Here is a 15,075-nt window from a genome sequence, read left to right on the forward strand (position 1 = left end):
GCACATACCTAGGTTGCAAGTTCGATCCCTGGCCCCAGTCTGGGCAGGTGCGGGAGGCAACCAGTCAGTCGATGTGTCTCTCTCACATCAATGTTTCTCTCTTTCTCTCTTCCTTCCTCTCTTCCCATCCCTTCTCTAAAATAAAAATTAATGGAAAAAATATCCTCAGGTAAGGATTAACAAAAAATAAAAATAAAAGTAAAAATTCTAAATCTGCCTGCTTCTCACTAGCTTCCCTGGTACTATCCTGGCACTCATATTTCTCCTGATGACTGCATCAGGTCCTCACCAGACCTCCTGCTTCCTTGCCCCTGGAGGTCTCCACCCAGCAGCCAGAGAGATCCTGTTAAAACCAAAGTCAGATTATACCCCTCCACTACTCACAACCCTGCATGTTCCAGGGTCACTCAAAAGGACAAGCCCAAGGCCTTAAATGGCCTTCAAGGCCCTGCACAATCTGACCTTTGACTACCATCAGACCCTGTTACTACCATTTTCCCCTCATTTACTCTGCCTTAGCCACATTGGTGTCTTTTCTGTTCCTGGAACACCCAAGTATATACCTATCTCAGGGCCTTTGCACTTGCTGTTCCCTCTGCCTCTCTTCGGATCCTTGCAATGCCTTTTTCCTCACTTCATTCAGGGCTTTGATTTTTTTTTTTTTTCTTTTTTATTGATTTTAGAGATAGAGGCAGGGAGAGATAAAAACATTGATGAGAGAGAACATCAATTGGCTGCCTCCTGCATGCCTCCCACTGGGGATTGGGCCCACAACCTAGGCATGTGCCCTGACCAGGAATCAAATCATTGACCTCTTGGTGCATGGGTCGATGCTCAACCACTGAGACACACTGGCTGGGCTCAGGGCTCTGATTAAATATCACCTCCTCAAGAAGCTTTCCCTGACCATGGGTTCTAATCCTGCCCTCTTCTATGTTTCTCTCTAACCCCTTTTCTCTTATTTATTTTTCCTTTTGGCACTTATTGCCATCTGACACATTTATTTATTGCCTGTCTCTTCCCTTTAAATTGTATAATGCAGGTAAGAATTTTCATCTTACCTGCATTATACAATTATTAGGGATAGTCACTGCTTTATTCCTAGCACTTAGTATAGTGCCTGGCATTTAGTGGGCACTGAATAATAAAGATTTATGGAATGAATGAGTATCCAGAGCTTAAGCATGGCACTTTGGTCCTTCCTGCAACCCACAAGTCAACCCACAAAGGGGCCAGTGGGCGGTCTACTATACAAAAACTCAGCTAACAGCTCTACCAAAGCTACTTGGCATCAATTTTGTTCCCAAGAAAATGACCAGACAGTGGGAGGGACTCTCTCTGCAAGGACTGGCCTTTCAGGGGATGAGTTGGGGGCAGGGAAGCACAAAGTAGCCACCAGCACATTTCTCCCTTTCCAACCCTGAGGGAACCAGGAGGTATACCTACCTCTTCCCTATCCTTAAAGTCATTTCTGACTTCCAGGGCCCAAGAGTAGCAGAGTAGCAGATCCTCAGTAAATAGTGGGCGGGTGGGTGGATGAGTGAAATGGGGAAGCTAAGAAGAGCTTAGTAACATCCTTCTGCATCTGTCCTACTATACTGGCAAAATTTAATGTGCTGTGGACTCAGACACCCTTACTTAGTAACCAGTGATCTCAAGCAAAGTTTCATCACGTCTCTGAGTCTTAGTTTCCTCGTTGGTAAAATGGGGACAACAGCTATTTGAAAGATCTTGAGAATTCAAGCTGGGGATTAGTAAATATTAGCTGTTACTTTTTTTTTTTTTTTTTTTAATTGATTTGGGGGTGAGGTGGAGAGGAAGGGAGAGAAAGATAGAAACATCGATGTGAGAGAGATACATCAATCAGCTGCCTCCTGCATGCCCCCCCCTGGGGATTGAGCCCCAAACCTGGGCATGTGCCCTGACCAGGAATCGAACTGGGACCTCTCAGTCCATGGGACAGTGCTCAGTCCACTGAGCCACACTGGCCAAACTGTTACTTTTTTGTTTGTAGCTACAAATAATGAGATACACAAATGGGACCACTCTTTTTTAGCTATTAAAGAAACCAAACAGCTAACATTTATTGAGCACTTTCCATGAACCATTTAATTCTTACTGCCAAGCCTGTGGAGTCCAGTGTTATAGACAGGACACCGGGCTTAGGGAGGTAAAGGGTCTTGCCCCAAGTCCCACAAGTAGGCAGTCACAGCACTGAGGTCAGAACCCACAGTCAGACTCCATGGGTCAGGAGGCCTTTTGGGGGTGTCCCATTAGCTTTTCTGGATCTCAGTTTCACATTTCTGTAAACCACAGATTATTACATGATTTCTGGGTGTTCCACATGCCACATCAGATAGAATAGTGAATTACTTCTGGGTCTCCTAGTGGTCATAGAGGTGGTGGTTGTCTGAAGTTTCTTGGTGCTCTGGGTGTTGACTATGAATAGCAAACCTCCAGGTGGCCTCTGGCTCAGCATCATCCACTACAGACTGAGTACTTTAGCTCTTCCTGGCACCATCTCAGGCATCTGGCTATTCTAAACCTTGAGGGGGCTGGTGGACTGGGGTGGAGATGAATTGGGGAGAAGGCTGGAAGGGACAGGAATGTAGGAAATGCAGCCCCACAGGAGCCTTCAGCTGAGTTTTTGGTTACCAGGGGGGTAGGGGGATAGGAGGTGCGGTGCGTGTGAGCACTCACTCGTACAGGGGGAGGGAAGGGCGGTGCAGGGATTTGCTCCCACCCCCTTCTGCTTGGAATTCCAAACATTTCCCATCAGATAAAGGTGGCTGAAAATACCCTGGACTTGTCTGGACTAGTTGGAGGCGGTACTGGGGTGAGGAGGTTGAGGCCACAGGGGCAGAGACCAGCAGGGTCTGACCCATCCGAGGAACTTGCCCAGGGTCATATGTGCCCATTGCTCTTTTTCCCAGGAATTCTGCAGGTTTCAGGGCAAGGCTCAGAAGGCTTTGAGATGGAGGAGGATCAGATTATTTTGTGGCAGCATGTCCTTCTACTCCAAAATGTCACCTATCACCTTCCACACTAATTATTGGATCTTTGGGATACCCCTGAGAGGGAGAACCTAGGGTGGCACTCATTCATCTGTGTATGAGTTACTTTCGTCCTCCTCATGCCGCAGCACTTAGTAGGAACCCTTTGAGATGATCCCCTTCATTACAGGATGGTGAAAGTCCCAGGCTTTCCCTGCATCTGCTGAGTCACAGTTCAGTGCTGTTTTCTTTACAGTATACAGCATTGATCACCCCCAGATGAGGGAGTGGGAACAGATTTGGGCAGATAAGAATTAGTGGCTGCTTTAGACTATGGAGTACAGTAGTTGGAAGCATAGACCCCAGAATGAAACAGTTTTAGGGAAGGGGTTGGCCCTAGAAACCAAGCTTCTATTCTTTGTAGGTTGCTACCACAGTCTCTCCTGTCTGTTGCCTCAACACAATGCAGAAGGTACCTTTTCCAAAACCTTCCCATAGCTTTCTGTCGCTCTTCCTGAGCCTGGGAGAACTGGTGTCTGGGCAGTCCTAGGCACCCTGCCCAAACACCTGATGTCTCAGGTCCTCCTCCTACTGTTGCCAGGCAATGAGGATGGGGATGGAGAGAGAGGAAAACTGGTCTTTTTTCCCTTCCCTCCTCACTGTCTACCAGTCAGCCGCACTTATCAGCACCTTCTTTGGGCCCAGTGCTAACTAGGCTAGGCCTGGGAGACAGAGCTCATGGTCAGAAATGAGCAGCTAACAAACTGGTGAGAGAGCTCAAGAAGACTTGGAGGCAGAGAGCAGGAGGCCTCCTTGAAGAAGTGACCTGTATGTTAAGAACTTGGAGAGAGCTTGGCAAAGGGACCAGCATGGACAAAGGTCCTGGGGCTGAACAGAACATGGCATGTGAGGAATGAAGCAGCCTAGACAAAGCTGAGGAAACCCTGCAGTGTCTTGCAGACCATGGAGAAGGCTCTAAGTCTCAAACCGAGCCTTGGTGACAAGGCTACCGATTACTCAGTCTTCTATGTGCTGTGCGCAGTTCTAAGAGCTTTACATGTATGGAATCCTCACAGTGTTTTTGTGAAATATGTATGTTTTTAATCCTTATTTATAGATGAGGTCCACAGCTAAACATCTTAGTCTAGTTGCAAGACTTATTGGGTACCTGCCTACTCTTTGCTCTGGCAGTCCAGCTTGGTGGAGAAATAGAACGTAATTTGTCACCTGCCTTGGTCTCATCCAGTAGTGCCACCATTTTACAAATGAGGAAACTGATACTCAGAGAGGAGCAGGACCTGGTTCAGGGCCCAGAGCAAGGCCAGCAAAGCTTCCTCTGTCAGCTTGTGTTGCCTTCTCGGGCAGCTCCTGGGACAGAGTTGGACAAAAGCAGCAGAGGAGTGAGGACCAGAACTAAGGCCCAGCCAATGAGGGGGTGAGGGGTAGAGAGAAAGAGGCAAAGATTTCCAGGAGAGCTGACAAGGAAAAGTTTTCCAACAGATTTGTCCAAAGATTAAATGCTCCACCCAGGAGGGAGGGAGCCCCTTATGACAAGTGTGTAAGCCCTAGAGAGGATTGTGAGCTCCCACAGGTATGGGCCATCTAGACCGAAGCAGACCCTCACTGTGACCTGGATGCTCCGCCTTTCTGAACCCCATCTGGGCAGTGATGGTGTACGGGCTGAGCTTGCACATCCTGTAGAAAGTGGGTGGGTATGTTGTTAGGTCACTTTTGAGTCTCTGACTCTGTGTCAAGGGTGTGCCTTATTCCTTCTCACCCTGGACACTAGGAGAAGAATGAAAGGCTTGTGGCCATCTACTCATGAAAGAATAGGGAGTCACCAGGGGTGGGATGAAAGAGTGTTGAGATGAAGGAGGCCTTGGAATTCTAGGGAATTAACGCGAATGAGCAGCAGCCACCCAGGAGCCACAAGTGCTTAGGCTCTGGAGCCAGACGCCTTGCATTCAAATCCCAGCTCTGTCATTTATGAACTATATGACCTTGGGAGGGTCACTGGAACTCTGCGCCTGATTTCTCATCTATAACATGGAAAGTATTAATAGCAGTTAACTTCATGGGGTTATTGTGAGGATTAAGTGAATTTGTGTACACAGTGAAGTTCTTAGCACCATGGTAAGTGCTCAGTAAATATCAGCCATCACTCCCAGGGAAGGAGGTTGTGAGCCCCTAAATGAGCATCTGTGCCCCCAATAAATGCTTTTCTGAATTCTCTGTCTCCAAGGCTAGCACCCTGTTTCTAAGCTGAGGAAGGAGGTGGAAAGCCCACGCTTGCACTGCTAGGCCAGATAGCTTTCTCAATTCCCCAGCTGAGGTGTTATCTCCTCCCGGCACAACCACTTCCTTTTCTGAGAAATGAGCACATCTGTCAGGCTTAGCTTCTTAGAACTAATGGTGGGGAGGAGGCGGGGGAGGGAGACTGGCAGCTGACGGGCAGAGTTGGAGAAAGATTAAAACGAAGTTTGCTGTGTGGATGCCTTCAAATATTTTCTAAAGCCCAGATGGCTTGGACCCCCTATGCCATCCTCTTCAGCCAGTAACACCAAGGTCACCTTGCTTTACCAAGTGCCTTCATCCCCTGATACCACCACTCTTCGTGGGTGGGGTCAGAGCAGGAGAATCCGAGGCTCAGAAGTAGAGGGTTGCTATGTCACCCATAACTGCACTGGCTAGACTGAAGTGTCAGGCCCAGCAGAGCTTGGCCACCCATCTCTTTGCCCCTGCCCCACTAAGCCGCCTCTCTGAGTTGCCCACATCCAGGACCATGTTCCCCTGGGAAAGCCAGGGGAAGTGGATTCCAACCACAAACCTCACTTCTTCCGAGTCTCAGAGTCTCTGCCTGCAACTCCCTGCCAAGAGAGTGATAAAGCCTCTCCATTTGCCCCATTCACCCTTCCTGTCATCTTCTAGGGATCTCTTGACAAGGTTTTATTGGGCTATTCAGCAGGCATTTATCAGTCTCTCTCCTGGGGAAACTAAGGCCAGGAGCACAAAGTGACCTTGCAAGTGTCTCACAGCCTGCTTATGCAGGGCCATGCGAGGCCAAGACAAAATATAGTCCTGATGTCCCTTGCACTTTCTCTGGGCTGCTGGGAGCCCCTTCCTCTTCTCCACCTACCTCTTTCCCAAAATAACCATGCAGGAAGGAAGCAGGGGGCCAGGGCCCTCTAGAGTCACCCTAGAGGAAGGAAGGGCTCGTCTGGCACAAGCACTTGTTCCCCACAGAAGCCAGGACGGAAGGGTTTCACTTTCCCTCCTGGTCTTCGTCACATCCTTTTCCTGTGGCACCCAGTTCCCCCTCAGCTGGCAGGGGCCAGAGCTCATTCATTCAGCTAGTAGTCTCAGGCCACCTTCCCCTTCCTAGAGGGACTCAGGCTTATAGCCCTGGCCCAGAAAGTGGTTTGCTGCTGGGCATGCTGGGGCTTGAACTGGCTTCCCCACTTACCTACTTTGGGCAGGTCTCAGTATCTCTGAGCCTCAGTTTACCTGGACTCAGAATGAGGACCTCCTTCAGTCACAGAAGTACATGCACCTGGCCCACAGTGGGGCCTCAAGAAGTATTGTCCTTTTGAAAGTGAGCAGAGCCTGGCTGGTATGGCTCAGTGGTTGAGCGTTGACCGAGGCACCAAGAGGTCACCATTTCGATTCCCAGTCAGGGCACATGCCCAGGTTGTGGGCCCGATCCCCAGTGGGGGACATGCAGGAGGCAGCCAGTCGATGTTCTCTCTCATTGATGTTTCTGTCTCTCTCCATCTCCCTTCCTCTCTTTTTAAAATCAATAAAGGAAAAAATATTTTTTTAAAAAATGAGTGAGCAGAGAGGTGTATAAGATTAGGAGCAAAGACACTGGTAGCCAGATTATTGGTGCAGGCAACCCAGCCAGATCACCAGATTCATGTAGAATGGTACCTGCTGTGTTCTAGGTACAGTACCAGGTTCTGGAGATACAAGGGACAAAACCGCACACAGTCTGGTAGAGGAAACAGGACAAAAAATAATCACTCAAGTGACCATGATGGTGCATGTAATCAGGGAATATGGCCCAGTCAGGGTAAAGTGCTTTAGCTCAGTGACTGGCAAAGGTTAAACATTCAAATGTGTAGTAAAGGGCAGCCATCATAACAGCAGTTATTATTTTATTGTTATTTGACAAGTGAGGACACTCAGAGCCAGAGAGGTGAAGTAACCTGCTCAAAGTCATACCTCTAGGAAGAAGCGTGGAAATGTGGGAGGTGAGGGAGGAGAGGAGTTGGGAATTGGAGGGCTGATCTGGTTCAAGCAGGGACTACTGTAGCCCTGACAGGGTCAGTGGGCCACTGGCACTTGGGCCACTGCACCAGGAACATCCTTATGCTAGCCTTTTTCCTGATTTCTCCAGGGTTGCAGGTGGCCTGCATTCATTTGGCTGCCTCTGGGCAGAGATCTAGCCAAACTTAGAGATGCCTGTCTGGATATTCATCCATGGATCAGACTTGGTCCCTGATCACACTGAGCACCCTCCAGACTGATGGGAAAGACTGACACACAGATAGAGGGCCTTACCTAAGGAAGCCATGCCTCTCCTTCCCGCCTCAGGGCCTTTGCACATGCTTCTGTTGGAATGTGCTCTGTTTTACTCAAGAATATTGATTCTCCCTTGGCCACCTCCACCTTGGCATTCAGATCTCAGCTCAAGCCTCACTTCCCCAGAGAGGCCTTCCCTGAGCACCCCACCTACCTCAGTCCCCAGATATTCTGTCACCTCCCCACAACTTACTATCTTCAAAACCCCATCACCTCTGAAATTTTCTTGTTTCTTACTATCTTCTCTGCTTCCCACTAGGACAGTGTTGCTCAACCTTTTTTTCCTTTATTACTACCTCCCCTAAGGAGTCTTTTTAGATATTTTTGTCCTAATTGCTCTCCCGTTACATTTGAATACCACAGCTATGTCCTATATGTGCTGTGGCCCCACAGAGAGCCACAAACCACTGTAATATCCAAGAATTTTTCACTTTGCCCCATTGGAGTTGATATTGCCAGCATTGAGCACGCGTGGACTAGAACATAAACTCCATGAAAGCAGGAGCCTTGTTCGTCTTGCTCACTGCTGTGTCTCCAGTGCTGGATTAGAGCATGTAGGTGCTTCATAAATATTTATGGTGTGTATGAAAGTCTATGAACCCTGAGAGCACAAAGGAGACATTTTCCCCAGCATCGGAGGAGGGACTAGTAAGGAAGGCCTCTAGGAAGACAGGACTTCAAAGTGGAGTCCTGGCCCGGCTGGTATGGCTCAGTGGTTGAGCATCGACCCAGGCACCAAGAGGTCACCAGTTCGATTCCCGGTCAGGACACATCCCCAGGTTGTGGGCCCTATCCCCAGTGGGGGCATGCAGGAGGGCATCTATGTTTCTATCTCTCTCTAACTCTCTCTTCCTCTTTATCTAAAATAAATTTAAAAATTAAAAAAACAACAACAATGTGGAGTCTTGTAAACTGACTAGGTGTTGGCTAACTGAGGAAGAGAGATACAGAAAGAGTGACCAGTTAGAGGACACGGTGTTGGCAAAGGCACAGGGGCAGGAACCATTCCTTGTGTGTAGCCAGGACTGTGGGAGGCAGGACCTTGAAAGTGGGCCCAGCCTTGACTTCTCCTGGGAACCCTGGTTCTTGTCTCACCATTCTGAAGGACCCCATTGCCAAGTTGAGAGACCCCAATTCCTAGTCCACCCTCTACCACAAACTGGCTGTGTGACACTAGAATGTGCAGGTGTGTTGGCCTTGCTGATTTGTGGTGTCTGCCTGGCTAGGAGCCCATGATTCTCCCATGGGGGTCATTAGCCACTGCTTTCCCCATTGGCCCTGAAAACTCCCACATGGATCCCCACGGTAGCAGTCACAGTTGCAGAGTGACAGTTCCCCATTCGCTTTAACACAGTGGTTCTCAACCTTCCTAATGCCGTGACCCTTTAATACAGTTCCTCATGTTGGTGTGACCCCCGACCATAAAATTATTTTTGTTGCTACTTCATAACTGTAATTTTGCTACTGTTATGTCTTAGGCGACTCCTGTGAAAGGGTCATTTGACCCCCCAAAGGGGTCGCGACCCACAGGTTGAGAACTGCTGCTCTAACACAAGCTGAGGATACAGTCTCTCAGGCCTGGGTCTCCGAAAGGCTCTGTGACATCAGAGACCTCCCTGCCCACCATGCCAGCTCTGGCTAAAACCAGTGGGAGCCACTGAGGAGCAGTGGGAGCTTATCTCTGCTTTTCCAGACTGGGCTGCTTTGCAATCCTGTTTATTTATCCAGAGCAGCCGCCTGCTGAGAAAATGGCCGTGTTTGTTTCCAAGTGTGTCGTGTGAACCGTGGGCTAAATATACCCACACCACTGCCTCCCGGCACCGCCCTAGAACAGCACGCCCCGTTTTGTTGGTGCTCTCTCTACAAAAGCAATCCTCAGAATCCCAGCCCTTGGAAATCCTACTCCCCCTCCCCAAAAGAAGGGGCTCCTTGAAGTGGAGATGGGAAGTGTTGTTCTGGCCAGGAATGTACACGCATGGGGGCTGGGCAGGCCAGAGCCTTGTTCTCTATGGCACCGAAATGAGAATGTTCCCTCCACCCTGCAATGACTGTTCCTGGACAGTGAGTGCTTTGTGCCTTTGCAGGGACAGAGCCTGTTTACTCCAGTCCAGCCCCAGAGCCGAAAATGTCCTGTGGCTGCCAGCCCTCTACTTCAGGAAAGTTCCCACTGAGGGAGCCAGACCTCTCCCACTTTGGCTACAACCCCAATGTCTCTGATTTCTTGTGGGACATTTAGCTCCTTGGGATAACCATGGCCTTCTGGCCATGGGTTCACTTCTCCCATGCTTCCCACAGCCCAGGACTCCCCCCATAACAGGTCCATCTTTTTTGTGACTTTACCTGCACCTACTTTGCTTGGGATCAGAAAAATAAAAACTCCTATAAGAATTTTCTTTACCAACACCCATAGAGTGTAGCCAGGGTGAAAGGGGGGAGAGAGGGGAGCATATCCACACCAGCCATGCCTGGGCAGCAACAAGGCCAAGAGTTAGGAGATGGTTGCTGCTGCTGCTACTGCCTTGTCCTCTAGACCCAAGACTCTACCTCCACCCCACCCCCACATTTTTTTTTCACGGAATCCATTCAGCACTAGTGACAGGACAGGTCCTCTCCAGTGCCCCACACAGGGACTGTCCTGCTGTATAGCAGCACTGCCTTGGAGCTAGGCAGTCCTGGGTTCTGATCCTGGCTTTGCCACCATTCAGCAAGGTCTTCCCTATTGTAAACCTCAGTTGTCTCATCTGTGAAGTGAGTTTCAAGTGTCTAGTCTGGGAATTATGAAGATGAAGTGAGATAATAGTGCCTGGCACTTAGTAGACATGCAATACCTTTGTTCTACTCATGTATTTATTGAGCACCAACTCTGTTAGACACTGTCCTGGGTATACAGAAACAAGACAGAATCTCTGCCTCATCAAGCCACATCTAGTGTAGGAGAGAAATCAAACAAAAACAAAGTATAGAATCTGGTTATGAAAAGAAAAATAAGGCAAGGTAAGGGGATAGATGAGAGAGATGGGGATGGATACCATGTTAGACACAGTGGCCAGGGAAGTCTCTCTGAGGAGATGACATTTGAGCAGAGTCGGGAGTGAAATGAAGGAGTGAGGCAGGTGATGATCTGGGGTCAAGTGCTCCAGGCAGCAAGAGCAACAAGCTCCTGAGCTCAGCAGATATTCGAGGAACAGCAAGGAGGTTGGTGCTACGTGTGGAGTGTGCAGTGGGGAGGGGCCGGGTCCTGCTAAAACTTGCTGGTTGTGGTAAGGACTTGATTCCAGGTGTGATGGAAAACCTTGGAAAGGTTGACAGCTTGGAGTGATGTGGTCTGAATGGGGCTTTCCCCACTGCTTGTTTTCCCTAATGCCTTCTCCCAGCAGATGGCAAGCTCTCTGATAAGGGTTGTGGCTCCTGCTACCTTCCTAATCGTTTAATAAATGTTGAGTATTCTTTGAGTCATTTGGCAGCTCAGTGCACATGGCACTCTGCTCGGGTCCCAGGGATATGAACAGACCTGACAGTGGCTTTCTGAGTGCAGGGGGAAACTATAGAAGACTTGAAGCACTGGCATGCTGTTAAAAATCTCTGTGGGGCCTGGACTGAGGGGTCATCAAGACCAGAAGTGGGGCCAGGCAGGTATCAGAGTGAGCAAATTGGCTGGGTGGGACCTGGGGCCAATCGGGGATTGCAGGCCCTGTCTGAGGGAGCAGACACCACCCGGCTAATTGGGACCAGGTGGCAATGTGGGCCCAAGGTATGAGCTCTTGGTGGAGAGGCAAAAACACTGGCCCTGGAACCAGCTAGTGATTCATGTCATTCCCTCCCTGGACACACACAGTACATTGATTTCTAGGTGCCAGACACTAAGCTTGGATTTTGGTTCCACCACTGACAAAGCTTGGTGACCTAATCGAGTCTCTCCACCCTCAGAGGCCCAATTTCCTGGTCTGTAAGTGGGGAGAAACAGCCTGCTTTGCAGCATTGTTGGGAGGATTAAAGGACAAATAGGGTGGGAAGCTTCTCATTAAAAGGTACTCTAAGCTCCCCTTTCCCTGCCCCACAGGCTAGCTCCACCCTGGGCTGGGGCTGGGTAATTTAACCCGAAGCCCCTCCCTCCCAGTATCATGTGCCTCCCTCCTGACTAGCTTCACAGCCTAGGGTTGTTGCTCACCTCCTCCTGGGCCCAGAGTCACACCTCCTGGGGCGGGGCACAGGGACTTGGAGCTCATAGACCCATCCCAGTCCTGCATGGTTGTTACCATTTCTGCTTTGCCCCACTCAGCCTGCCCTGGACAGAGAATCCCTCCAGAGGAAGAAGGAGCCTCTGGTAAAGAGTTTCCAGACATACTCTGCCCTGTGAATCACTCTGGAAATTTACCATCTCTTTTCTCTCCCTCCCTCCCTTCCTCCGTCCCTCTATCACAACAGTGGAAAGCCTAGTGGTTCCACTCTGCCCTCACTCAGACTCTGTTCCAAGCTCCTTTGTGGCTTCCAGGCCTCCCGTTGTCCAGCTCTCGCTCACCCCGGCACCCTCATCTCTCCCTATCTCTTCCTCTGCTCTAGCCGTTTGGCCTACTTGTCGCTCCCTGCCCTGCCCATCTCTTTCCCACCTCAGGTTCTAGAGTACCATTTCTTAGTTGTCTGACCTTGGACAGAGCTGTTTTCGTGCTTTGCACCTATTAACAATAACATGGGTTGGTCATTCCCAACTAGAGGTCAAAAAGGAGAGCAGCTCTTAACCCTTTATCAGGCCCAGAGTGGGCACAGATGACAAAGCGTGAAGATGGCCCCCTTTCTCCCACCCACCCACGTTACCTTTTGAAGACTCAAACAGCACCTTTCCTTCTCTTCTCTCTCCCTGCAGGACACGTTTGTGGAACTCTATGGGAACAATGCAGCAGCCGAGAGCCGGAAGGGCCAGGAGCGCTTCAACCGCTGGTTCCTGACGGGCATGACTGTGGCTGGCGTGGTTCTGCTGGGCTCACTGTTTAGTCGGAAATGACCAGACACTGACCACCCACCCACTCACCCTCCCACCCCCATCCTGCCCCCACCACATCCCTCCTTTCAGCCACCTTTGCCACCAGGAGAACCACTACATGCAGCCATGACCACCCTACACATCACAGGGTTGGGCCTAGACCTGGTCCCCCGCAGTTAGTTTTCTAGAATCTACTATGCTTCTGTGAGAGCCACCTTCCCCCACACTTCAGTTCTCCTGGCCTTGAAACCCACAAAGTTTCCCCAAAATCTGCCCATGGAAGCTGGCAGGTGTGGGGGAGTTTGTGGCTGGGGGCTGGAAGGGCCCTGCCTGATTGGTGGAACCCCTTACCCCTTAGCCTCCCCAAGAATGCTTTCCTGCCAGGGAGCTAGAAAGTTTTCTGACCCTTTTTCCCAGAAAAAGAGACTAGATTGCCTTCGTTTTCATGTTTGTGGCCTCAGAATTAATCATTTCTTATCCCAGTCCCCCACCCCCACCCCTTCCCCCGGACCTGGGCTTCCCTTCCTTTCATTCCCACCCTTCAGTAGCTACTTAGGGGCCAACTCTGACCAATTAGGGATTCAGGCTGCTTGGGATAAAGAAACAAGGACCAGGACCCCCCTCCCCAACTCTGGCCTGGCCAAAGTCCCTGCCCCCCCAGCCCCAATGTCCTCTAGAGGTCTCTGGCTAGAGGCCAGCCCAACTCAGGAGGAGAGGGCTGTAGCTGCAGGAAGCACCCCATGCCAAAGCTAGGGTGGCCCTTGCAGTTTAGCACTATCCCAATTCCCTTCCGCTTCCCCTCCCCTGGCTCCCATGACCATGACTGAGGGACCAACTGGGCCCAAGACAGGTGCCCCAGAGCTGTTTATGACCTCAGCTGCCTCACTTCCTGCAAGGAGATCAGCCTTGTGGCATCTTTGCTTTGGACTGCTGCCCATGGGGTTCAGGGGCCTCGGCCCAGAGGTGAAGGGGAGCTACAGGCAGCAGCTGTGGGAGCCCTAGGGTCTTCCCTACCTCAGGCAGAAAGGGCAGGAAGGAGAGCCTGGTGCACAGGGTGAAAGTGCGGCTGGCCAGTGGGGCCAGTCCTGCCTGGCCAAACAGATTTGTGCCCCACCCCCATTCAGCCTGGGCAGCCGGGCTGCCAGGTCAGAGTGTCCTGGCCAGGAGCCCTTCAGGCCTCCCTCTCTCCTCTGCTCTACCCATGGCCTGTCTCATCCCTGGGGGTCCTGGCCTAGCCCTGGCCCCCCTGGGCTCTCTGCTGTACATATTCAAAACTAGTTTTTATTCCTTGTGAAGATGATATACTATTTTTGTTAAGCGTGTCTGTATTTATGTGTGAGGAGCTGCTGGCTTGCTGTGCGTGTGCACGTGAAGAGCTGGTGCCTAGAGATTGAACAGCCTGACGCTCCCTCCCTGCCCTGGTCCGGGGAAGCCAGCCGGGGTCCTGGCTCCTGAGGGGCACCTGTCCCTCCCCCAATCCCCACCCCACACTTGTTCCAGCTCTTTGAAATAGTCTGTGTGAAGGTGAAAGTGCAGTTCAGTAATAAACTGTGTTAATTCATTGAACAGAGGGCCTGGGCTCTTGTGTGTTCCGGGATGGGAAAGAAGGGGCTGCTTGCCTGACAGCTGCAGGAGGTCTGGGTGCTGGTGCTGGCTCTGCTGCCCTCCGAGGAGGACCTTGGACAAGTTCCTTTCTCCCGCTGGTCCTAAGTCTCCACCGGTACATTGATGGGTTTTATTGAGTTATTGCTTGTGTGCTGGGCACTGGGGCAATTCCTGCCCTCAGGAGCTGATATTCTAGTGGGAGAAACAGTTAAATAGCTACAGGCAATCTTAGACTCTGGGACTTCTGTAGTAAACAAAGTCCTTGCCTTTATGGAGCGTCCATTCTAGTCAGGGAGACAGGTGGACAAATATAAAGACAGCTGTTGGAAGGCAGAGGTGGAAATGATGACTATGAGTACACCTGGCAAGATAAGGAGTCAGAGGTGAGATAACATTTTAAAGGTAGACCTCACAGCCCTGGCCGATTTGACTCTGGTTGGAGCCTTGGCCTGTGGTCTGGAGAGACCCGGGTTCGGTTCCCGCTAAGGGCAGGTACCTCGGTTGCAGTTTGTCCCCGGCCCTGGTTGGGTCGTGTGGGTGGCAGTCACTCGATGTGTCCCTTTCACATCAATGTTTCTCTCTCTCCCTCCCACTCTATCTGAACAAAATATCGAAAAATGTCCTCGGGTGAGGATAAAAAAATAAAAAGAAAGGTAGACCTCACAAGATCAGCTGATGAAGTAGAGATAGCTCTAGAGAGTAAGAGAGTAAGAGGAATTAAGGGTGATTCGAGTTTTTGAAATAATGATGCCATGACAGTTACAAAAATAAAGCCTAGCCTGGCCAGTATGGCTCAGTGGATTGAGCGTCATCCTATGGACTGAGGTCCCCATTCAGTTCCCTGTCAGGGCACGTGCTCGGGTTTCAGGTTCGGCCCCCAGTAAGGGGCATGCAGGAAGCAGCCAATCGATGTGTCTC

General features: G+C 50.5%; 1 protein-coding gene across 2 annotated transcripts in view; it reads left to right on the forward strand.

Moving 5' to 3' along the window:
- The window catches only part of BCL2L1 (BCL2 like 1), a 48,662-nt gene extending 34,544 nt beyond the window's left edge, over positions 1–14,118 (forward strand). Inside the window, exon 3 of one of the 2 annotated variants that reach the window (XM_036244347.1) lies at positions 12,436–14,118. In XM_036244347.1, the coding sequence (XP_036100240.1) occupies positions 12,436–12,573 (138 nt within the window). In that variant the 3' untranslated portion in view covers positions 12,574–14,118. The remainder of the gene's footprint in view (positions 1–12,435) is intronic. The other variant, XM_036244346.1, reaches the window with a different exon arrangement.
- Positions 14,119–15,075: the final 957 nt, after the last annotated feature.

Source organism: Molossus molossus, unplaced genomic scaffold (assembly GCF_014108415.1).
Source record: "Molossus molossus isolate mMolMol1 unplaced genomic scaffold, mMolMol1.p scaffold_m16_p_6, whole genome shotgun sequence".
NCBI classification, from domain to species: domain Eukaryota; kingdom Metazoa; phylum Chordata; class Mammalia; order Chiroptera; family Molossidae; genus Molossus; species Molossus molossus.